The sequence below is a fragment of the Cucurbita moschata genome, unplaced genomic scaffold (assembly GCF_002738365.1).
Source record: "Cucurbita moschata cultivar Rifu unplaced genomic scaffold, Cmos_1.0 Cmo_Scf00032, whole genome shotgun sequence".
NCBI lineage: Eukaryota > Viridiplantae > Streptophyta > Magnoliopsida > Cucurbitales > Cucurbitaceae > Cucurbita > Cucurbita moschata.
Window position 1 is genome coordinate 852,804 of NW_019268548.1, and position 24,331 is coordinate 877,134.

General features: G+C 37.0%; 4 protein-coding genes across 6 annotated transcripts; 1 reads left to right on the top strand and 3 right to left on the bottom strand.

Moving 5' to 3' along the window:
• Positions 1–2,512, bottom strand: LOC111430033 (pentatricopeptide repeat-containing protein At1g74750-like). Of its 3 annotated transcripts, XM_023066150.1 has the most exons (3): positions 2,365–2,512; positions 1,511–1,571; positions 1–548 (listed from the first exon to the last, which is right to left on the bottom strand). In XM_023066150.1, the coding sequence occupies exons 1-3, from the start codon at positions 2,385–2,387 to the stop codon at positions 360–362; spliced, it is 273 nt and encodes a 90-aa protein (XP_022921918.1). In that variant the 5' UTR covers positions 2,388–2,512; the 3' UTR covers positions 1–359. The 3 variants fall into 3 exon arrangements, 1 of the variants encoding a protein (XP_022921918.1); XR_002708262.1 differs by lacking the exon at positions 1,511–1,571 and having other exon boundaries at positions 1–541; XR_002708261.1 differs by lacking the exon at positions 1,511–1,571.
• Positions 2,513–7,449: 4,937 nt separating this feature from the next.
• LOC111429810 (ATPase 11, plasma membrane-type-like) lies at positions 7,450–15,058 on the top strand. Its single transcript, XM_023065825.1, has 23 exons — positions 7,450–7,910; positions 8,799–8,940; positions 9,023–9,129; positions 9,219–9,338; positions 9,432–9,530; positions 9,653–9,790; positions 9,930–10,064; positions 10,164–10,343; positions 10,652–10,858; positions 10,944–11,063; positions 11,167–11,286; positions 11,381–11,503; positions 11,616–11,720; positions 11,810–11,954; positions 12,338–12,502; positions 12,619–12,857; positions 13,064–13,096; positions 13,230–13,311; positions 13,626–13,786; positions 13,933–14,118; positions 14,207–14,389; positions 14,471–14,649; positions 14,835–15,058. The coding sequence occupies exons 3-23, from the start codon at positions 9,067–9,069 to the stop codon at positions 14,929–14,931; spliced, it is 2,880 nt and encodes a 959-aa protein (XP_022921593.1). The 5' UTR covers positions 7,450–7,910; positions 8,799–8,940; positions 9,023–9,066; the 3' UTR covers positions 14,932–15,058.
• Positions 15,059–15,899: 841 nt separating this feature from the next.
• Positions 15,900–18,655, bottom strand: LOC111429869 (protein NRT1/ PTR FAMILY 2.11-like). The gene is made up of 4 exons (XM_023065931.1): positions 18,234–18,655; positions 17,915–18,132; positions 17,278–17,828; positions 15,900–17,144 (listed from the first exon to the last, which is right to left on the bottom strand). The coding sequence occupies exons 1-4, from the start codon at positions 18,325–18,327 to the stop codon at positions 16,250–16,252; spliced, it is 1,758 nt and encodes a 585-aa protein (XP_022921699.1). The 5' UTR covers positions 18,328–18,655; the 3' UTR covers positions 15,900–16,249.
• Positions 18,656–20,345: 1,690 nt separating this feature from the next.
• LOC111429868 (protein NRT1/ PTR FAMILY 2.10-like) lies at positions 20,346–22,569 on the bottom strand. Its single transcript, XM_023065930.1, has 4 exons — positions 22,414–22,569; positions 22,123–22,340; positions 21,463–22,028; positions 20,346–21,395 (listed from the first exon to the last, which is right to left on the bottom strand). Exons 1-4 carry the CDS (start codon positions 22,496–22,498, stop codon positions 20,492–20,494), a joined length of 1,773 nt encoding a protein of 590 aa, XP_022921698.1. The 5' UTR covers positions 22,499–22,569; the 3' UTR covers positions 20,346–20,491.
• Between the last annotated feature and the right edge of the window lie 1,762 nt (positions 22,570–24,331).

Sequence of the window (24,331 nt, forward strand, 5' to 3'; positions counted from 1 at the left end):
TAACAAGTAATAGGCATCTGATAGTTGGTGTACCCTCGGAATGGCGCCAAGCAAGGAACTGCAAGTAGGCACGTTGGGTTGTAAACCCGCATTAAGCATAGCATGGTATCATTCCCATACCATAAATAGGTTCATAGAAAACCCTGTTCTTCTTTTGCATCTAAATAAATATACCTTCTGCCTCTTCGAGTAAATCACAATGGACTAATACTTCCATAACTATGCAGCAAGTCATTTTATCTAGCTCAAAGATCGACTATTGGATGTCGTAATTCCTTGCTTTTGCTTGAAGAGCAATCATGATATTGTAGGTTACCAAATTTGGAACACAACCCTGATCAACCATCCTATAGTATAGCCTATATGCAACTTCTAATGGCCAGCTTCCCCAAGCAGTTGATCGTTAACACTGTAAGTAAATGTATCCGGAGTGAGGCCAGCCTCTTGCATCCTCTCATACATTCCCATGGAATATCAAGAATGCTAGATTTAGAATGAATGTCAATGAGCGTGCAGTAGGTGACTCCATCAGGTTCACTCCCTGCTTCCTGCATTTGTTTGAATACATCAACAGCTTCTTGCAAGTAGTTTGCACAACCATAACAATGAATTATACAATTACATGTTACGACATTGGGCTGATACCCATCCTTGATCATTTGATAAAGCAGTCTATTTATTGCACCAAACTGTTTGGCACGACTAAGGAGGCCAATCATACTAGTACAAGTGTGTCCATCATGTCTAAACCTAGCCATGCGCTTTAATCAATTAAAAAAAAAAAAAAAAAAACAACAACAACAACAAGAAGAGCAACAGAGTGGTAATCTACCCACTTCAGAATTTGGTTGGCCTGGTATGCATCTATTGAATTGTTCAATTTTCCAAGAGCCTCTTCAGAAACAGGGCCCATTTAAGTTGTTGCAATACGCAAAAAACACTTTCCATAACATATGGGGCATTAAAAAACAGGGAGCGATTGGTTTCATCCTATTGAGCTTTTAAAATTATCGGCAAGTTTTTTCAAATTCTTGGAAGACTTTGTGAACTATGAACCTATGGCCAAAGCTGTTTGAATAAACTCTTGTTCTCTTTGGTATAGTCCTTTAATTTATCACAATTTTCTGAGGAAATATTATGAAATACCACTGACTTTCGCATCCTAGCCTCTGGAACTTACTTTGAGCCTTTAACATAATTATTGAATTGCTCAGCCTTGCAATTTGGACCATGATGGTTACTACTACTTTGAGGCTTGAAATCTATAGGAATGTTCTCTCTTCTTAGATGTTTGATTTTTTAAGGTTTCACAGAAGAAATGGACCGGGCAAGATCAACCATGCAAATTTTAAATGAGCTAAATGTTCTTTCATAGTCAGATAAGGGGACTTTAAAATTCACAAAGTCAGAGAAGAAGCTCACAACCATAGTACCCATCTTAACAATCTGAGTGTCAATATTTGGTGAAATGCACTCATCATCCAAAACAGAGTTAAGGCTACTGGCATACCTTACACATTTTGTTCCCCTCTGGAGATTGGGGCCGGTGTTTGTAACTTGTTGTATGGAAACTGAGAGATCAACATCGTCAGTTTCATGAGACATAATTACTTTTGTTAAGTTCATTATTTATTTCCAAACAAAATTTTCAACCTAAGCAACCTTATTAAATAATAAATCATACCTAAATTAACTAGAAAACATTTAGATTGGATTAGTTTGAGTTGTTAGGGTCATTATTTATTTCCAAATATTGAGTCAAGACTTACCATTTAATTTCAATATATATTTTGAAGAACTACCTTCCAAATAGAGAAAAAAATAATTATGAAATTAAATAAATTTGAATTAGTTCCGCTCAACCCAACTATAGAGTACCCTACGTTGAGTTACATTGAGTTTTTTATTTGAACCTATCCCAACCTAAGTTAATTGATAACTCAAACCTAAACATATGGATTAAATTGAATTGATCAAGCGAGTTCAACAGATCGCCCCATTTTGTGTAACACCACAGAAAAAAAATGATCTGTCCCGGTTTGAAACTGTCAATCTGCTTTGCTTGCAACATAATCACTACTTGACGATCTGTCACGAATTCTTCAGAAAACCACTAATTGACGATAAAAATTCAACAGACGTAATTCAATTTCATCGAAAACAAATACGAACAAACTGAAACATGAACCAACCCTTCCACCACAAATTAAAAAAGCATAATCAAACCAATATAACCAATTCCAAAAATGGGACCAAAGACGACCTAAAAGAGTACTGAGCAGCCATTAACGAACCAAAAATAGAAAGCAAACAAGCTCGTTCTGCAGAAGAAGAGAGCGCTAAGAGAGAGAGAGAGAGAGGAACCTGAAACTTGAATGGGTAACCATGGATTAGAGCTGTGGAGCGAAGTGAAAGGGAGGCGGCTGAACCTTCACCCATCTCCGCATTTTTTTCACCTCAGCCTGTCCAGCTTTTTTCCTACGAAGTTGGACGGAAAATAGGGGGCGCGTCAGGCCGTAATGTAAACCCTGATGTGGTTCGCGGCTGTTCACACAATTTGATCATGTGACACGTGTCAGTGCGTTCACGATCCTCACGTCAGGGGCACGTACACTGGATTAAAAGTCTGTTAGTAATTTACGCGAGTTATTTTTAAGTAAACAAGAGAAAGAGATTTTTCATTCGGCAAGGATTCTATTCGGTGTCTGCACCCCCAACATAATTACTGTGAGGTCAGACCGGACGAGACACATAAAAACGCGGTCCCGTAATTATTTTTAATTAATTGTTAATATGGATTGTTTGACAAATTTTAACTAATACACTTATAATGAATATCTTCTATTATTTTAATTATTTTGCTATTAATATTTTATTAAATAATTTGTATTTGACGTATTAAAGTAAATTATTCAATTTTGAGTATTAAAGACTAATTAATGCGTAATATAAAATTATTTATTTATTTTATTTTATTGATTAATTACTATAACAATATATTTTTTATGAGTAATGTTGATATTTACGTCATTAATCTGGTCTTAACCCTAGCGGCCTTCTATTTTACTTGAATTACCTCTAAAATTCTATATTGCGTCATATTTCAATTACGGCTCAATTTGGGCCCAAAACTCCCATGACCCATTTTGGGAAATTGGAGTGTATCCAAAAGTAGAGCCCAAATTGAAAAATAACCGAAAATAAAAATGATTAAAAAAAAAAAAAAAAGTGCCCAAATTAATGTGAACTCCATTGTTTGAGATTATCTTAATTTGGTTGGTTTTATTAGATTAATCCTAGACCTAATCGGATTTGGATTGTTGGGACGAGTCCCGCATTAACTAATTAAGAGAAAAAATATAAAATACTATCTATATTGACAGTAAAATTAAAAGTAAAGTCAGGAGAGTTTTATACTCGAAGTGAGTTATAATTAAAAAAAAAATTATGAATAATTAGCGTGAGAAGTATTAATTGGTGGAGTTTCTTGTGGTGAGAAAATAACGTTTTTTTTTTTTTTTATGTATTATTTGTTGATATTTGGTAGATTTACAATCTACTTTATTAAAGTAACCAAGTTCGTGCACTGTGCACTTTTGTCCAATGACGATGGAAAACAGTTCTCAAGATAAGATTCCAAATAATTGAGTAAAATTATAAGTTTCACTTTCCAACTTTTATATTTTATATTTGTGTTATGCCTTCAAAATAACATAAAGATAATAATAATCAATTCTAATTTTAAAATGTCTAAATTAGTAACTTTTAATTTTTATACTTAATAAACTGTGTATTTAACATACATTAAAATATGTGAAATATATATATTACACAAAATAAATAAGCATACTAATAGACCAATAATTTTACACTATCATAAAAGGAACTCGAGATTAGAAAGGATATTTAAACCGAATATTATACACATATCATCGTAGTTTTTATGCTAACACTGACCAAATTTAAGAGTAATGGATAGGTAGAATATAAAATATAATTAAATGTGTCCATAATTGTAAAATTACAATCTTAGGGTTTAGGTGGCCTAAATTTTATGAATAATTTAGGGGGAAGGGAGCAGTGAGCTTTACAGTTTAAATGTTTGAAAAAGATAAAGAGATAAAGTGTAGGGTTAGAAAAGGTGAAAGGATTAGGTGTGGTTGTATCAGAACGCACCTTATGGCGGAGTAGCCCAGGTTGGCATGCTGCAAACCACCAACAATTACCAAACATATCACCTTTCTTTTGCCCTTTTTTTAAGCCATACCACTCACCAACTCCATTCATTATGGCTACTACGCCATTTTTCATGCCCCTTTATGCTAAATATCTTAATTTTGTTGTTTCCAATGCCCTTTTCGTTCAATTCAAAAAAGGTTTTTTTTTTTTTTTAATATTTTAGAATGATTTCAAAATAAACAAGTTGAATCAATGTGCGAGTTCATGATCAATCTAACATATGATATCAACATGACACGACCAATATAAGATCAAACAGAAAATAACTGATTTAGCTAGAAGAAGCTAAGCCCGCGTGAAAATCGTTTTACGGCCATCGAGTTGAATATAAATATACATACAAAATAAGTGGATGATAAATATTAGTGAGTGAAATAAGCCCACCCACAATTAAATGTAAAATCAAGCTCATTTCATTGTTTAATTTATTTGTTAATTTTAACTTAGGGGACCTAAATTGAAGCTAGGTTGAGGGTTATTGGGAGTGAGTCCACGTGAGTTAATTTAGTAGAAGATTATAAATTTATAAGGGAAGCTATGTGGAGGATTATTAGGAGTGAGTCTACGTGGATTAATTTAGTGGAAGATTATGAGTTTATAAAGGAGAATACATCTCCATTGGCATGCCTTTTGGGAAGCCTAAAGCAAATCTATGAGAGCGAACAATATCATACCATTGTGGAGATCCGTAATTCCTAACCGCTAAACTTAAATCGAAATTATAGGACCAAATTCAACCTAATTTAATTAATTTAGTTGTTATAATTTTAAAGTTTTTAATTAAATCTCTAGGTAAAAATATTGACGTATAATATATTTTTACAGATATATTTCGTAAGAGAATTTAAGAAGATTATGAATAGAGTAGGGCGTGGATTTCACGCTCGTGAAGCGCGAATGTTTTGGATTGGCGGAGGCAAAGGCCGGCGCCGCGCCAACCAAGGCCAACGGGATCACGGACCGCGTGCTGTCGTTTGTTGCTAGCGAAGCAGGTACCACGGTCTTGTACGGGAGATGCGTGTGCGGATACGGAACCAAGCGCCATCACGTGAAAATCCTCGGTTTTATTTGTCGCTTACTTAATATTTTATATGGTTTTTCCGACCGGACACATTCTCCTACCAAATCAAATCCAAACACGTGGTTCCGGGGTCCACTCTTTTGGCCTTTCTTTCTCCCTTGTTCTTCTCCTTTTGATTCCCATTTTCGATTAAGATAATACTTTCAATTAATATGTTTATATCAAATTTATCTATCAATTTTACATTAAAATTTTAGAATTTATAAAAATTAATAAATTGTAACGCCCAACACGATCAAATCTCAAATTTTAAATTTCATTTGACATTTTCTTTTAATAAATTTGTAAATCTTAACCGTAGATGAATATAAATTATATTAATAAGTAATGTAAACATATTATTTAAATTATAATGAAAATTATTAATTTAACAATTGTAAACGTTAAATATCACATTATTAATAGAATGACCATTGATGTCTATTCAATAATTTGGGTTTGAAATGTCAGGGCAATTTAATATCAGTAAAAATATTTACTATAGCAAATATTAATTTCAACAAAATTATTTTACTTCATCTTAAACGTTCAAATTGCAACCGACTTGAAATGTGGAATTATATATATGTATGTATTATATAAATAATTGGAATTGGATTTTCCTAAATTTCTCAAGTCTGTCTTTGACTTCAAGGTCATACCCAGTCCAACACGTCTTTGACCATTTGTCCAAACCATCCAGCTTTATTGAATTATCATATATCTTTCTTCTTTTAAATTTAATATTCAGCTTTCTAATATATATATAATTATTGAAATTGTCAATCGTTTGTATTTAAAAAACTGTTATAAATTAATAAAAACACATTTGATACTTTCAAACCATTTTCAATAATACTCTTTAAATTAAATAAAAAAATATACTTATCCTAGTTCAGTATAAAAATAGTGAGAATTTTGTTTAGAACGTACCTTTAAACTCTTAAGAGTTTCACTAATATCACGGTTTTAAAAAATTAAAAAATACTCTTACCTTTGTGTTATTTTAAAAAAATACTCCTTTATAAAAGAAATCAAAAAAATTACTACCGTGAGTGGGTGTGTATATATATATATAAACTTTATATCAACCTCTCATAAATTACTTTTAAATTTTTTTGTTGTTACTTTTGGAAGTTTTAAAAAAGTGGAAGAGTATTAATGAAAATGGTAAAAACTCAAAAGTATTTAAAAATTAAAAAAAATATTCTGAACTATTTATAAAATTGAATGTATTTTTGAGTTTAGGGAAGATTTGGAGACAAAATAGTATTTTTTATTAAATTAACTTTTTTATTAATATACTGTATATAATAAATATGTCTCCATATCGTGTTGGGCTTTTGAGTTTTGACAACTAATTCCATTAATGGAAAAAAAATGGAATTAATTTGTTTGCATTTAGTATTTAAATTAAGAAAAGGAAGCCAGAGGGACAGAGGAAGATGGAAAGCGGTAACAATGTAAGCACCACCGCCGAGTATGGGCGGCCTTTTAAAAAAGCCCTAAAATTTACGTCGGAAATTGGAGGACGCCTTTACCTTCACATTTCCAAGCTAATTAAAGGATACTTTAAATATTTCTAAGAAACTTTATCCATATCTATTCCTTCTAAATTCTACAATATTTATTTATTTATTTTTAATAAAATCTATATAGGTTTTTAATTATTCTAATTTCTCTTTAAATAATAATTAAATGAACTTAGGGAAAGCAAAATGTCACACATCAAAGATGATGATCCCATTTTGTAAATATAGTGGTTGAATTAGAAGGGTAGGTACAACCATAAATATGCATGACTTAGATGACCAAACTGCAATATAAGCATGACATTTCCCTATTTCCCAACCATCTTAATTTAATATATTACCTAATTAGTAGGTTAACATAAATTTCTTTGACGCCCTTAAATATATATTCTGTGATTTTCTTTTAAAATATCAAATAATCATTTTTTTTTGTTAAAAAAAAACATTCATTAGTATTATCGATCTAATCTAATATATATATATTTTATTTTTTTGTAATGCGGAAGCTGACTGCTAACAAATATTGTTCATTTTTATCGGTGACCGTCAGTCTCGTGTCCATCTCATTTTCTGTATCTCACTCAGCCCACGACTGGCCATATCTTTTCATTCTTCCCTTCATTCTCTCTCCCCTCACTTGCACCTTTCTCTATTTCTCACCCAACCGTACCTCATCTCTTCTCTATCCCTTCACGTTCTCCATATTCGTCCATTCCCGCGCTCTCTCTCTGTCTCTCTCTCTCTCTCTCCCTCTCCTCCATTACCTCCATTAACGCAACATAACCACTTTCAGTATCTTCCTTCTCTGCCTTACCAGTCGCACGCCTTTGGTTTACTTTACTCAGTGATTGTCCGGATTGAAGTTCTTATCCTGTGGATGCCTAAACGAGAGCCTGAATCGAGTGTTCATCTTCTTCCGGTGAGAGATTAGGTCGAGTTCCTGCGATTCAACTGCGAAAAGCTGGACCAGAGTGTTCGACTACAAATACTGAAGCCGGAACTGAAGGCATCTCAATCTTTCTCACCATCGCTGCTGCAAATCAATATCTGGCATTGGGATTTGAGTCTCACATAGCAGTGTGGGTATTTTCTTCCTTCCCGCCTTGCTTGTTTAGTTCTTGTTGAGGGCTTCAACTCTGAACTGTTATCAATTCTGAGTTCAATTCCGTAGATATCTTCTGCTTTTCGTGTTTTATTATTATCATAATCCATTTCTCTTTACATTTTTAATTGTCGTATTTTAAAATCTGAAATAAAACTTCAATCCGGAAATGGGTAGGGGTAACTTTTTTTTTAATAAAAAAAATATATTGTGCAGGGCGCCAAACCTCTGGTCGAACTAAAATGATAAAATATTGTTGGGTTTATTGAGAATGTGAAATATGCCTTTTCGAGTTTCGAAGGGGAATGGGAATTTGCTGCAGATTAAAAATATAAATTAAAACATTTGTATTATTTATTTTTTAAAGAATAATTGTGAATTTTAATTGACATATACTCTTTAAATTGTCATGCTCATACTAAATAAATAAATAAAAAAACAATGAATTTTCATGTGAATATTAAATTATATTCATCCTTCCAATAATTTTTCTTGGGCGAACCAAATAGAATTGCCGTTAATGTTGACCAGTACATATTCATTTCGTACTCTTTAGTTTCCTTTTAAGTTTGATATTAAACTCACATTTCTATTTTATCAGTTCTAAATAATTCTCATTAAATGCTCTAATTTAATTAGCACTTGAATAAAAAAGGGAAAAGAGAAGATGAATGCATCAAACTGACCACATTGAGTGGATATATTAATGACTTTTTTTTTTTTTCATTAGAGTTCTGGTAAGGTTTGAAGCTTGATTTTTTCTTTTTTATTTTTCTTTGTGGACTTTCTATAAAGCTTACTTAATGGGTGCTTTAATATTATCTTAATCAACTGATTCTACTCCTGCTCTAAACGCTACATGCAGTAGCTCTCTGTTACTGCAAATTTGTGATTTTTGGAAGCTGGTGGGAAACTTCTCATTTTCTCCTCCAGAAACCTTCACCGTTGATAGGCTTCAAACTCTCGCTAACTTTTCCAGCTTGGCTTGCTGTCCTTTTGTTGCTTAGGTAACTTTAGAAAACACTTTCTTGCCTTGTATTCGGTTGTTTGGTTTGAAGTGTCTGGTGACCATTTTATGCTTGTGGGCAGAGTGAATTAGTGATTTTGAATAGAGGTTATAATTTCAAAGGAAAATGGAAGAAAAGGGCGAGAAACCTGAGGTTTTGGAGGCTGTGTTGAAGGAAACTGTGGACTTGGTAACAGATCTAAACAATTTATTCACCATTCCTTGTTATTATCTGGGAGTAATTCCCTATCACTCACTTTCAGAACCATGTGACTGCAGGAAAACATACCCATCGAGGAGGTTTTTGAAAATCTGAGATGTAGCAAAGAGGGTCTTACCACAGCGGCTGCTGAGGAACGGCTTGTAATTTTTGGTCACAACAAGCTTGAGGAGAAGAAGGTAATCAATGTCTCCCCTCTAATATTGACAATCTTGTTATGTAGCAATTAAAGTGCTAATCACGTTTTGCTTCTCATCCTGATATTTTTCAAGGAAAGTAAATTCTTGAAGTTTTTGGGGTTTATGTGGAATCCCCTCTCATGGGTTATGGAAGCTGCTGCTATTATGGCTATTGCACTCGCAAATGGTGGAGTAAGTGCTTAGCTCTTTGGTTTGAACATTCATTTCTCTCAGTATATCTCATCTTGGAATGTTTTTGGAAGATTGTTACCCTCTGTCCTTGTACAAAGATTACATGATACGTTCTTGCGCAGGGAAAGCCTCCTGACTGGCAAGATTTTGTTGGTATTGTCGCCCTGTTGCTTATCAACTCAACAATTAGTTTTATTGAGGAAAACAATGCCGGTAACGCTGCAGCTGCTCTAATGGCTAGCTTAGCTCCCCAAGCCAAGGTATTTCTAGTTCCTTTATTATTTCGAGCGGTAGTGCAACCATATGTCCAAGTAATGGGTCTACTTCTCCTCCTCCTCTTTCGACAAATTATTATGTGTCTTATTTAATCTTGTTCTTTTCGATGTATGTTGATAAAAGATTCTTCGAGATGGAAGGTGGAGTGTGCAAGATGCTTCGGTTTTAGTTCCTGGTGATATTATAAGTATCAAACTTGGGGATATAATTCCAGCTGATGCTCGTCTTCTAGAAGGGGATCCATTGAAAATTGATCAGGTAAGATCATGTTTGCTGACTTAATGTATACACTTTTTTCATTATGGTATTATTTTCCCAAAAAACTAAATTTTCTAAATTCTGCTTCGAATTTTGCAGTCTGCTCTTACAGGCGAGTCTCTTCCTGTTACGAAAGGTCCGGGTGATGGCATATATTCTGGTTCTACTTGTAAACAGGGAGAGATTGAAGCGGTAGTCATTGCCACTGGTGTTCATACTTTCTTCGGCAAAGCAGCTCACCTCGTTGACACCACTAATCAAGTGGGACACTTCCAGAAGGTAAAGAAGGCTTTTGGTAAATTATATTCCGTGTAGATTTATTTTATTTATTTAGATTATTTTTGTGTTGAATGAGGGTATGTTTAGAAGTCATCTTTAGAAACATAAATCAAAGCAGTTAATTTTTTATATTTTATGTTGAAGCTTATTTGGTAGGATAGTTTTCAAGAACGACTTTCATTACAAAAACAGCAGGATTTTGTTATCAAGTATAACATGATTTATATTATATTTTACAGTTCATTTTAAGGAAGTTTTAGAATTATACCGAAACCAATCCTAATTTTCCCCCATTCCTTGTCTTGTAGGTCTTAACTGCAATCGGGAACTTCTGCATATGTTCAATTGCTTTGGGGATGATTACAGAAATTATTGTCATGTACCCAATTCAAGATCGTGAATATCGTCCTGGAATTGACAATCTTCTCGTGCTTCTGATTGGAGGAATTCCAATTGCCATGCCCACAGTCCTCTCTGTGACCATGGCTATTGGCTCTCATAGGTTATCTCAGCAGGTTCGCTAGGATTCCAAGATTTCCTGTTTTCTATAATTCAACTATGAAAAATGAATAATCGAGATATTGCAATAACTACTTTTAGGGTGCTATCACAAAGAGGATGACTGCAATTGAAGAGATGGCAGGTATGGATGTGCTTTGCAGTGATAAGACTGGAACACTTACATTAAACAAGCTAACTGTCGACAAAAATCTTGTTGAGGTCAGTAAGGAAATGTAGTTTTGTTCAACTTATTTAATTATATATCGTTCATCCCACTAACACTAGGTCATTCAAAATGGGATATCTGACTTGAAAACTTTAGGTTTTTGCTAAAGGAGTGGATGTGGATACTGTGGTTCTAATGGCAGCCCGGGCATCAAGAATGGAGAATCAAGATGCTATTGATACTGCTATTGTTGGGATGCTTGCTGACCCAAAAGAGGTTTCAATGACTTGTACATGTTTTGTTGCAAGTATTCATTTTGTATGTAACTACTCTGAGTGTAATATGTTCGTCTATTTCTTGTTTCTGAAAGGCTCGTGCCAGTATTCAAGAAGTACACTTCCTTCCATTTAACCCTACTGATAAGCGGACTGCATTGACTTACATAGACCATGAGGGTAAAATGCATAGAGTCAGCAAAGGTGCACCAGAGCAGGTATATATCTGCCCTTTTAGGTTATATTGATGTTTCTTTTTTTTCCAATTAGAATGAGAAAAATGATTAGTCTCAACGCACAATACTGTTTTCTTGTTGATTATGATCCTAGATTTTGAACCTAGCGCACAATAAGTCGGAGATTGAGCGCAAAGTTCATGCTGTGATAGACAAGTTTGCAGAACGAGGTTTACGCTCTCTAGCTGTCGCATACCAGGTATTTAGTGTCTCAATTGATGACTGTTCCTTGTAATTAATTTAATTTTATCTTATATTTTTACTGGTTTTGTTATCATTTATACACAGGAAGTTCCAGATGGTAGGAAGGAGAGTGCTGGAGGTCCATGGCAGTTTGTTGGCCTTCTGCCACTGTTTGACCCACCAAGGCATGATAGTGCAGAGACAATAAGGAGGGCCTTAAACCTCGGAGTGAATGTGAAGATGATTACTGGTACGTATATTTTTGATAGCCATTCTGTTAATGTAGAGAATATACTGAATATCATAACCTCTGAACCGGGGTTAAATATGCTTGCATATAATTTTTATCTAATGCATGAATTTACCTTGGATGCCATTATCCTCTGTTCTTTGTATGCCTTCAATTTAACCTTGGATGGAGTGTCAGGCTATTACCTATCTGTTTGACTGAGAGTAAAGCTATAAATGAAAGACTAAGAGGGGAGCACGATATAAATGTTAGGCGACGGATATGTTGATTTCTCCATTTAAGAAAAATCCAAAAATGTGTTTAACTAGTTTTTTGTGTTTGTTGTCATGGACCTGGGAGTCGCATGCCCTAGCTTATGTGCTTCTGACCGTTTTTGCTTTTAGGTGACCAGCTGGCTATTGGAAAGGAAACAGGACGTCGCTTGGGGATGGGAACCAACATGTATCCTTCATCTGCTTTATTAGGTCAGGACAAGGATGAGTCTATTGCTGCTTTACCTGTTGATGAACTGATAGAAAAAGCTGATGGCTTTGCTGGTGTTTTTCCTGGTATATTTTCTATCTTCCAATGAGTTTTCTTCATTTCTAAGATATAGAGTTCTTGAAGTCATGACATTCAGACAAGTAACATGCTCTTGTTGTGTCAATGCTATTGTTCGATCCAGAGCACAAATATGAGATTGTAAAGCGCCTGCAGGCTAGGAAACATATCTGTGGAATGACTGGCGATGGGGTAAATGATGCTCCCGCCCTTAAAAAAGCAGACATAGGCATTGCTGTTGCTGATGCCACCGATGCTGCTCGTAGTGCTTCAGACATAGTCCTCACAGAGCCTGGTTTGAGTGTTATCATTAGTGCTGTTTTGACCAGCCGAGCAATCTTTCAGAGGATGAAAAATTACACTGTAAGCAGATCATTTCGTATCTCATGTTTAGCTTTCTCCATTCTCGCTTGAAAAGTTACTATTGTTGTTGCTTCAACTTCACTTCCACAAATTTTACAAGTATGTATTGCTGTATTGTAGTAATCTTCTTCTTCTTCTGTTTTTTCTAATATAAAATATGGAAGAGGTATTTGATGATATACTTACTGAATTTCTGTATGTGGCAGATATATGCAGTTTCAATCACTATTCGTATAGTGGTAAGTAAATGATGGTTCTGCTCACATTCGAATTTCTGGCATCTCTATATTCTTTCTGTTAATCCATTCATTCAAGTGTTTTCTGATATTATGGTCTAGAAATGTTTTCATCTTGTATGTTGCTTGTCAACAGCTTGGTTTCATGTTGCTGGCTCTCATATGGAAATTTGACTTTCCACCTTTTATGGTGCTCATCATTGCCATTCTCAATGATGGTTCGTACTTCCTCTTCTATTTTTTTTTTTAAAATATGTTGCCATTAGCATCATATAGCCCCATCGTGAGTCTACTCTTAGATTAAGTCGTAAACACTGCAAGTTTCCAACCAACTTATATCTCCTTGTTAAGATGTGTGAAACTAGCAATTTCCTTCAATGCTATAAATATTACTTGTTGCAGCTTCTGGTTAGAATATGAATTTCTTAAAAGATAATTGGCATGTTATAGAGCAAATTGCAGATGTTTTTCAAGTTCATACTTTTAACAACTAAGAACGTTCTTCGATTAATTGTTGGAACTTTGATAATAGGTACAATAATGACGATATCTAAGGACAGAGTGAAACCATCTCCTTTGCCTGATAGCTGGAAGCTTGCGGAAATTTTTACAACTGGCATTATACTTGGCGGCTACATGGCAATGATGACTGTTATCTTCTTTTGGGCAGCCTATAAGACCGACTTTTTTCCAGTAAGATAGCTGCATTTGTTATTGAAAAATTGCATTAGAACTCTATGATTCGTGTTGACAGCCAACAGTAGTGTTATCTTGTGAATTGTTTTTACAACTAGTGATCTTCTATGAGGTTGTCTAGCGATTTATTTGCTCTTTTTCAGCGAATCTTTGGGGTGGCAACTCTTGAGAAAACTGCTCACGATGACATTAGGAAACTTGCCTCAGCTATTTATCTGCAAGTAAGCACTATAAGTCAGGCTCTTATATTTGTTACACGCTCTCGAAGTTGGTCTTATGTGGAGCGTCCTGGACTATTACTGGTTGCGGCTTTTCTGGTTGCACAGCTGGTGAGTGGACTACCAATAAACTTCAGTACAGAAATTTGTTTGCCAAGGTTATGATTAGGACTGAACTGGTTTTTTCCTTCCTGAACAGATTGCTACTTTAATTGCTGTTTATGCAAACTGGAGCTTTGCTGCCATTGAAGGAATTGGATGGGGTTGGGCTGGTGTAATCTGGCTTTACAATATCATCTTTTACATCCCACTTGATCTCATTAAGTTCTTTATACGATATGTTTTGAGTGGGAGGGCTTGGGACCTTGTTATTGAACAAAGAGTATTTCTCTCTCCCTGCTGAGTTACATCGTGTGATTTTCCTGTTATTTGTGTCGTGATCGAGTTGTGTCTTGGCATGTAGATTGCCTTTACGAGGCAAAAGGACTTCGGGAAGGAACAACGGGAGCTCCAATGGGCTCATGCTCAAAGAACACTACATGGATTGCAAGCACCTGATGCCAAGATGTTCCATGACCGGACCCATTTCACTGAGCTCAATCAGATGGCTGAAGAAGCCAAAAGGAGAGCAGAAATTGCAAGGTATGCACCGAACCTGAAGAAGTAATTGTTTTAGATATACATTTTTCTTTTGCAAGGCACAACATCAAGATGATTCGATTATAAACCTCTCAGGATGGAAGTATTTCATATTTAGAATATAAGCGCTTAGCTTCTGCATCAATATGCTTCATTTCTCAGTGTTCTTCATGGGCTATTTGTTTCAGGTTGAGGGAACTACACACCCTGAAAGGCCATGTTGAATCAGTGGTGAGGCTGAAAGGACTTGACATTGATACAATTCAGCAAGCTTACACAGTGTGACACAAAACTCTAGCTGTAAATTATGGCAACTGCGTTAGTTCTAAAGTGAAAACTGCTGTACGAACACATCAAAGTTTTTCGTTTTTAATATTATTCTAAATCGTCCTAATATCTACTAACGAATACCCAATTCACTCGTCTCCACCCGTCCTTAATTTTCCGGAACTTTTCTATCACGTAGGTAACTCGAGAAAGCATTTTTTTGTGTTTCTTGAGCTCAAAAGCAAAATGATCTTATAACTGTTAGAATAGCCATATTTTTTTGAGTTGAACACATTCATAACGATCAATATTCGTGATAAACTTTTTGTAGCTACAAATCTTAATTCCCTGCTCCAACTCTAAAGAACGTTGGAGATTTCCAAATGACTCAACAGTGCACAACTAGGATAAGAATAATGAATCCCTAAGTTGAGGCCACCAATCACACTCAACATGTATGCTCGCTGGATTTGATAATAGTTGATAATGAAACCATTTCTATTGCTACCCCTAAAGATGGAGGAACACATACAGCAATCTGAAATGGATACGTTTGACCATTTAGGATGAATTGGGTCCATACTCTATATATGGCTAGGATATCCGGCCTACAATCTGGCCTCGTCACTTTACAACAAAATGGCTATCAAACTATCGAAAAAGGCAACGTGTTGAATTCTTAACTTCTCAATAAAACTCAATTATTTTCAACTACTCATCTTAATTTGGTTTTAAATGCATTCGACATTTGAACCTTTATTGGTTAGCTTTGATCAGAATGTATACCCACCTAATCGGCATAAATATGTTCGTATGAGCATGTTCTAGAGCCAGTTTAAGTTGGTTAAGGTACCTCTAGATCATAGAATGAGTCGACATTAGATAATAGAATAATAATTATTGGGAATGTGAACTTTGGTCCGACAAGGAAAACCTACATCTATACAATGGAGGACAATATCTCTATCAACACGTAATCTTTTGAGTGAAATCAAACCAAAGCAATGACGACTTGAATTGTATCAAAAGTGAACCATATCACGCGTAAAATTTTGAAAGCCTCAAAGTTTGTGGTGGATTATCCCATCAAAGTTTGTGGTGTTGAAGCTTGAAAAGGCAAACTAAAGCCAAACACAAAGCTACGAAATTCTTTTTTCCATTTTTTCTTGTTTTGTGTGGATCAATGTCAGACTAGGATGGCCCTCCACAGTCACCTGGTTTTGTAAGATTTACCCTACACTGCCATGCCACTCTTAATAATTTATGACCTCTAAGGTCTACATATGAAACACAGGGTTGGTTAGCTCGTTGCTTAAGCCCTGAAGATATTTGTATTCTAAACACTATTTTTCTCTGGTTGTTTTGATGCCAAGTGAATCTCAGAGGCATTTTGGGGAGCCTCTTTATACTTATACCACTTTGCACAAACCAGAAAGTAGCACAAATTGAGTAACTCAATGCCACCAACGAAGTAATAAAAGTAATCCAATCTCCCCTTGTTGAGATCCTCAGGCAACCAATCTCCATACTTGGATCCTCTGCTCATCCTATGAACCACTGTTATCAACAGCCCATTCAAATAGCTAGCAACTGCCATGGCGCAAAAGAACATTGACCCTCCAATGCTCCTCATATTCTCTGGGAATTGCTTGTAGTAAAACTCCAATTGGCTCACTGCCCCAAACCCATCAGACAACCCATATAATAAGAGCTGAGGAATCAACCACGAAGCTGACATCGATGAAATTGCCCCTTTTCGTGGCTCAATTCCCACTGTTGGCTTTGTAAGAGCAATGATTCTTCTTCGATCTTCAACTATGGCAGACAAAAGCATTGTGAGTGTGGCCAAAAAAATGCCAATCCCTTGCCTTTGGAGAGTGGTGATTCCGCCTTCTTTTTTGGTGACTTTTTGAAGGAAAGGGACTATGATTCTGTCGTAGATGGGGAGCCAAAAGCTGAGGCTTAGCATTGCGAAGACTGTGTAGGATGCAGCTGGGATTGTGAAGTTTCCTAGGCGCCTGTTTGACTGAAGGGCTTGAAATACTACATAAGTTTGTAGTTGTAACTGAGCAACAAAGAATAGAACTCCTGCCATCCATATTGGTAGCACTCTCATCAAACACTTCACTTCTTCCACTTGCTGCATACTGCAAAGCCTCCATGGATCTGCTGCTGATCCATCCTCCTTTATTTGGTCCTCTTCTGTTATAATTGCTGCTTTGTCCAGAAATCTGTTCACCAACACAAACCCATTTGTGTTGTCAATTAGTTCACGGGCTGTTTTAAAATGTCATTCCAAATCGACTCTAACTCAAGTTATGTGAGGTTGTGTTCGAAGTGTAAAAAGGGTTAAGGGTTTTATACCTGAATTGGTCTGAATAGGAAAGTTTTGAGTTAATGGAGCCTGGAGTTGTGTAGTCAAAGAGGGAAAGCCATGGTTGGTCTGGTTGCTTGAGTTTTCTTTTCTTAATAGCAACCACTAAAACTTGTGCAACGCTGGTCATTGGACTGCCAGTGGCTTCCAATTTCACGTAGATTTTAGAGCCCACGAAGAAGAGTATACAGGCAATGAGCATGAGAGCTGCTGGAATTCCCAATCCCAGAGCCCAGCTGACGTTCGTTTGCACGTAAACTATGACTGTCAATGATATCATCATAGCGAAAGTGTAGGTGAAAACATACCAATTGAAAAAGCTGTTGATTCCTTTCTTCCCAGCTTCTGTATTTGGATTGAACTGATCAGCTCCAAACGCCAAATTACATGGTCGAATGCCACCAGCTCCAATTATCATCAGCCCAAATCCAGCCATTAGGAAAGTCATCTGCCCTGCTGTTGGCCCTTTACACACATCTGCTATACAGTGCGGTGGATGCAAATTCTTGAATAGTGCTGTGAAATGAATTAGAAGCAACCCCTTGAATTGAAAACAAACGTTAATGATACAAATTTTGAAGATGGGAAATGGGAAAAGGATTAATGTTTGGATATCTGGGAAAGTACCAAGAAAGAAGCGACAATTGAAAACCCCACGGTCTTATAGCGCCCAAAGTAAGTATCACAGAGGAAAGCTCCCAACAAAGTGACCAAATTGGTGCAGCCATTGAAGATATTGAGTAGTGTTGCAGCTGTTATGCTCTTCATGTTGAAGACCGACGTCAGATAAATCAAGAGGTTCGCCAAGGTTCCAATAGCTCCCAGCTTCTCAAAGGTCTCATTCCCTGTAGGAAAAAGAACATAAACAACATAAGACATGAAACAGAACAGAACAGAACAGAACAGAACATAGAACAGAGCAGAACAGAACAGAGCCGAAGTTCACCTATGACAAAAGGCATGGCCTTCCAGCCTCTGTAATGTTTCTGGGTCTCCCCACCATCGTTTTGTGGAGGCGCTGCTGCTTCATTTTTCTCCATGTTCTTTGAGTTTGTGTGTGTGTTTTGCAGCTTGGAACAAGGGCCGAGTTTGGGGTATTTATCCCAATTTTTGTGGATGAAGTTGAAGTGTGATTAGAATACAAAACAGGGGTCTCTTACTTCAATGGTATGGTGTCGTTTAGGAAATGCAATTCACACTGCTTGTCTGGATGAAGGCCTAAACAAGAGGACTCAGCTTGCGTAGCGAAATTGGACCACGCCACTACAGTGCGCCCACCGTCAACCTCAGGACAAACTCCGATCGTTTCCACAAAATTTGGTCACGACTCTGTCAATAACATGTGGACATTTTCGGTCGATCCGATTGATTGGTTGCTGCCACCGATCTAATCCAACCCACTCTACTCACTTTTACACACAATTTTTACCTCCCTACTTTTACTTTGTTGCAAATCTAATTCTAGCTTCCATGTCATCCTCTTTTAATTCAACCATTTCAACCTTCTAATTTAGAATTTTGGCTGTGATATTGTCCGATTCCGCATGTTTCATGTTACGGTCAGCCTTACGATTTTAAAACGTGTTTACTAGGAAGAGATTTTCACACCCTGGTAAGAAATGTTTTGTTCCCCTCTCCTACAGGGTGGGATCTCACATCTCACAATCCACCCCCTTGTGAGCCAACATCCTCGCTGGCACACCACTCTATGTCTAGCTTTGATATTGTTTGTAATACCCCAAGACCACCGTTAGCAAATATTATCCGCTTTGACCCATTATGTATCGTCATCATACTCATGGTTTTAAAACGCGTCCGTTAGAGAGAGAGGTTTCCACACCCTTATAAGAAATGTTTCGTTCCCTTCACCAACCGATGTGGGATCTCACAATCCACTCTCCTTGAGAGCCCAACGTCCTTGATGACAAACCGCTCAGTGACTGACTCTAATATCATTTGTAACAGTCCAAGCCCACCGCTAGTAGATATTGTCCACTTTGGCCCCTTAAGTATCGTAGTTAGCCTCATTGTTTTAAAACATGTCTACTACTGATAGGTTTCTACACCTTCGTAAGAAATGTTTTGTTTCCCTCTCCAATCAAAACATTCTTTGTATCTGATTTTGAATATAAGGAACATTTTAACGGAGAAGTTTTCACACCCTTATAAAAAAAATTTCGTTCCATCTTACGAATTTGCTGTACACTTCTTAATTTTTATTTTAAAAAAACTACTAATTACCATATTGAAGGGCGGGTATCTAAATTAATCACTTTTTAAAGTTTATAAGAACAAAAACTTACAAATTAATTCTGGTTTGTAAAAAACTTAGAACCTAATCAAAAGGTGAAGATACGCAATATATAAAAATATATATATAAAAAAAATATTAATTTCATTCATATACATATTTTTAGAATATGATCAATAATTGATGGTATATATTGAAAGAGAGCATAATGCGATAGTCTAAGAGTAGAAAAAGTAAAATGACGAGGATGACCTCTCACCAATTCGTCCCCACATACTTTCTTGATTGATCAAAATTTGTAATACTAAGAAAAGGTGAACCAATAATCAATTTAAACACGTTTGGTACACATAAATGAAAACACATAATATATTTCGACCATATTATAAAAAATTGTTTTTTAGTAAAGATAAGTTAATATGACATAATTACTGTCACATACCCTTTTTTTTTAAGTAGTAAATCAAAGAGTAAAAGAAAAGAAAGAATGCAGTCCTCTTATTATACGTATTTACTTTAAAAAGCTATAAAGTCAAGATTTAATGACAAAATGAGTGGATTGCATTTAATTTAAATAGAGAAAGAGTTGAAATTATTGACATAAAATTGTTCATACATATTATTAATGTCTCCACTCATTTAAGAAATTTTTTTTTTTATAATTCGAGGCTTATTTATTAGCTTCAGACTTAGAGATAGGTTGGAGTTTCTATAAGCCTATACTAGAGATAAAAAATGTTTATTTATCCTTTTCAACCGACTGTATAAGGATGAAAATCATGGTTGGAGAGGTTATTACATTACGATGTTCATTCATATAAGAGAAGTAAGGAAGGTCCATATAAGAACATAATCGCAACCAAAATCCGATTTGACGTTACATTATCAATATTAAATTCATAAACATAAACAGGAAAGGAAGCTGCAAATAACGACACAATCGCAGTCATCAATCAATAAACCACAGTTTTCTCAAATTCTGTCTTCCCAAAGTCCATCTCATCAACGCCATGGCTTCCACTTCCCTTGTACTTGTACCACTTAGAGCACAACACGAAGTACCCCAAGTTCACGGCTTCCAATCCCGATACCATGAAATAGAAATAATCCAATCGACCCTCGTTTAGATCTTCCGGCAGCCAGTTGCCGGTGGTGAGGCTGTGCACCACCGTCACCATGAACCCACTCAAATAGTTCGACAGCGCAAGACCCACAAAAGAAAACGACCCCCCAATGCTCCTCATGTTCTCAGGGAACTCCTTGTAGTAAAATTCGACTTGGGCAATCACGGTGAACGCCTCGGACAACCCAATCAGCGTCAGTTGAGGTACCAACCAGAGCGCAGACATGGACGAAATTGCACCCCTTCTCCCTGTTTCTTCGCACAGGGGCTGTGTGAGGGCCAGATTCCTCCTCTTTTGCTCCACTAATGCTGAGATGAACATGGTTACAATGGCAATGACCATTCCAATCCCCATTTTTTGAAGGAGCGTGATGCCGCCTTCTCTAGCGGTGATTCGGCGCAGAGAAGGGACTACGATTCTGTCGTAGAAAGGGATCCAGATGGTGAGGCCAATCATTGTGAATATGGTGTAGGAGGCGGCTGGGATTTTGAAATAATGGGTGTTCCCGAAGAACAAGCGCCTGTCGGATTGGAGGGCTTGGAAGACGACGTATGTTTGTTGCTGCGTGGTGGCGACATGGTACATTATGGCTGCACCCCATATTGGAATCACTCTCACCAAGCATTTCACTTCTTCCACTTGTTGTGTGCTGCAGAGTGTCCATGGATCGTCTGCAGAGCCATCTGACTTGAATTTGTCTTCTGGGGTTATGATTGCCGCCTTGTTTAGGAAGCTGAAAGCAATAAAAAGGGGTTATTCTCTTTTAACCAAAGACTCAAACTTTGAAAGTGGAGACCCACCTGAACTGATCAGTGTAAGGAAGCTTGGAATTGATGGAGTTTGAGGGAATGTGGTTAAAAAGAGATGGCCATTGCTGGTCCGGCGAAGGCAGGCGCCTTTTCTTGAGAGCAGCCACTAGGACTCGCATCACACTGGTGAAAGGACTCCCTTCGGGTTCCAATTTGACGTAAATCCAAGAACCCATGAAGAAAAGCGCACAGGACAGGAACATGAGGAACGCAGGGATTGCCAATCCCCAAGCCCAGCTGACTTCAGTTTGGACATACACAATGATGGTTAGAGATATGATCATGGCAAATGTGAAGGTGAAGTAGTACCAGTTGAAGAAGCTGTTTATTCCCAACTTCCCGGAGGCTGTGTTGGGATTGAATTGGTCGGCTCCAAACGCCAAGTTGCAGGGTCTGATACCCCCAGCTCCGATTATGAGCAGTCCCAATCCAAATAACAGAAATGCTATCTGCCATGGCGTTGGCTCTAGGCAAGCCCCGCCTGTGGCACTGCCCTTTCCACAATCTGGTGGGTGCAGCTTCTCAATTGTTGCTGTCAGTGTTAGTACAACCATCCCCTGTGCGAGTGATCAGGGACATGAAAGCAACCAAATTATTCAATCCTTATATGTGTTTTTATAAGAGATAGTGAAACAATAGCAGCAGGCGTACCATTAATGAAGCAATGGAGGCATATCCTAAGGTCTTGTAGCGTCCAAAATAAGTGTCACAAAGAAATGCTCCAAACAAAGTGGAAAAGTTGGTGCTGCCATGGAAAATGTTCATAAGAGTGGTGGCAGTGATGGTTTTCATATGAAATACATCTGTCAAATACACCAAAAGGTTTGAAGAAGTGCCCGTAGTCCCCAGCTTCTCAAAAGTTTCATTCCCTAAATCAACAAACCCACATATTGATTAGCATTACAAGTATCAAAACCAAACAAATTGAGTTATGTTACGAACCTACTACAAATGGCAAGGCCTTGACTCCTTTATAATTGACCTTAGCCTCATCAAGATTATGAACATCTTCATTATTTCTCTCCATGCCTCTCACTCAGAATCACTCTCTGATCTTCTTCTTACCCTCTTAGACACAACTTCTTTTATACTGTGATCCACTGTTGAGTTTACTTAATAATTGTATTGTAATGGCTTAGTCCACCGTCGATATTGTCCTCTTTAAGTTTTCCTTTTAGGACTTTCCCTCAAAGTTTTTAAAATGCATCTACTAGGGAGAGGTTTCCACATCTTGTAAAAAGTGTTTCGTTCTCCTTCCCAACCGATGTGGGATCTCACAATCCATCTCCTTCAGGGTCCATCGTACTCGCTGGCACCCCTTATAAAGGGTGTTTCATTCTCCTCTCCAAACGACGTGGGATCTCACAATCCACCCCCTTTGGGACCCAGCGACCTCGCTGGCACTCATTCCCTTCTCCAATCGATGTGGGACCCCCCAATCCAGCCCTTCGGGGCCTAGCATATTTGCTGGCACACCGCCTCTTGTCCACCCCTCCTTCAAGGCTCAACCACTTTGCTAGCACATTGCCTGATGTCTAACTCTGATACCATTTGTAATAGACCAAACCCACAACTAATAAATATTGTCCTCTTTGGGCTTTCCCTTCTGAGTTCTCTTCAAAGTTTTTAAAACGCATCTGCTAGGAAGAGGTTTCTACACCCTTATAAATGATGTTTCGTTCTCCTCCCCAACCGACGTGGGATCTCACATGTATACTTCCAGAATAAGTTGTCAATTCTGAATGTGGGGGTATCAGCATATGAAATGTTGGATCCAGATAACTACTTTTTGTTAGCTTTCAAAGATTTGTGATATGTTCTTCCCTGAATAGTAGTAAGGACAAAGATGTAATGAGAAAGTGAAATGTGTGCAGGATTATCAAAGTTGTTAGATTAACATTAGCTCAAAATGGTATCAGATGAAGTTGTTTGAATGTCCTTATTGTAAGTGCTGTTTTGCAGGAATCCCAGTTAATGCCAAAGCCCCTCACAGTGAAGGAAGGCACAGGCTGTGAAACTGCTATTCCTGGCCTGCACACACACCAATCCATTGCCTCTCAAGGTTTCAAAAGTGCTGAATTAATGAGACAGCTTTGAGCTCATACAAGAAGCACTGTTGTTTTCTGTAAGAACAGTTGCATGTACCCATTCAATTACCACATTCAACTGATTGTAACTTAATGATTTGTACTGTAGATTTTGAGTTGAGGGACTTCATTAATGCCTGCCTCAGTTTTCTGAAGCACATAAAATGCCATATTTCCTAGAGGTTGATGGTCCCAAATAGAGAAACTGATATAATAAAACGTATCTGCTAGGGAGAGGTTTCCACACCCTTGTAAGAAATACTTCGTTCCCCTCTCCAGCCAACGTGGAATCCCACAATGATCCATTCTCCTTGAGAGCTCAACGTCTTTGCTGGTACACCGCTTGGCGTCTAGCTCCGATACAATTTGTAACAGTCTAAGCCCACCTCCAACAAATATCGTCCGCTTTGGTATGTTACGTATCGCTGTCAGCCTCATGGTTTTAAAATGCGTCTGTTAGGGGGAGGTTTTCACACCTTTATAAGAAATGCTTCGTTCCCCTCTCTAAATGAAGTAGGATCTCGCATGAAACTTTTACGAGGAGGCCAAAGTAGACTGATGTGAAACCATCACTAAAAACCAGTCACATTATAGATAGTATGCTTATTAAATGAGAGTGTTTTTTTCAAAGGAAGGAAAATAGAATTCAACTTGAAAGTGACAAAATATCCCTTTCAATCAGCATGCAGAGAAAAGTAAAAGCATCTCAATCCAACTAGATTTCTAGTTCTATAATTGGAGATATTTACTCAACTAATTAATACGAGCACGTG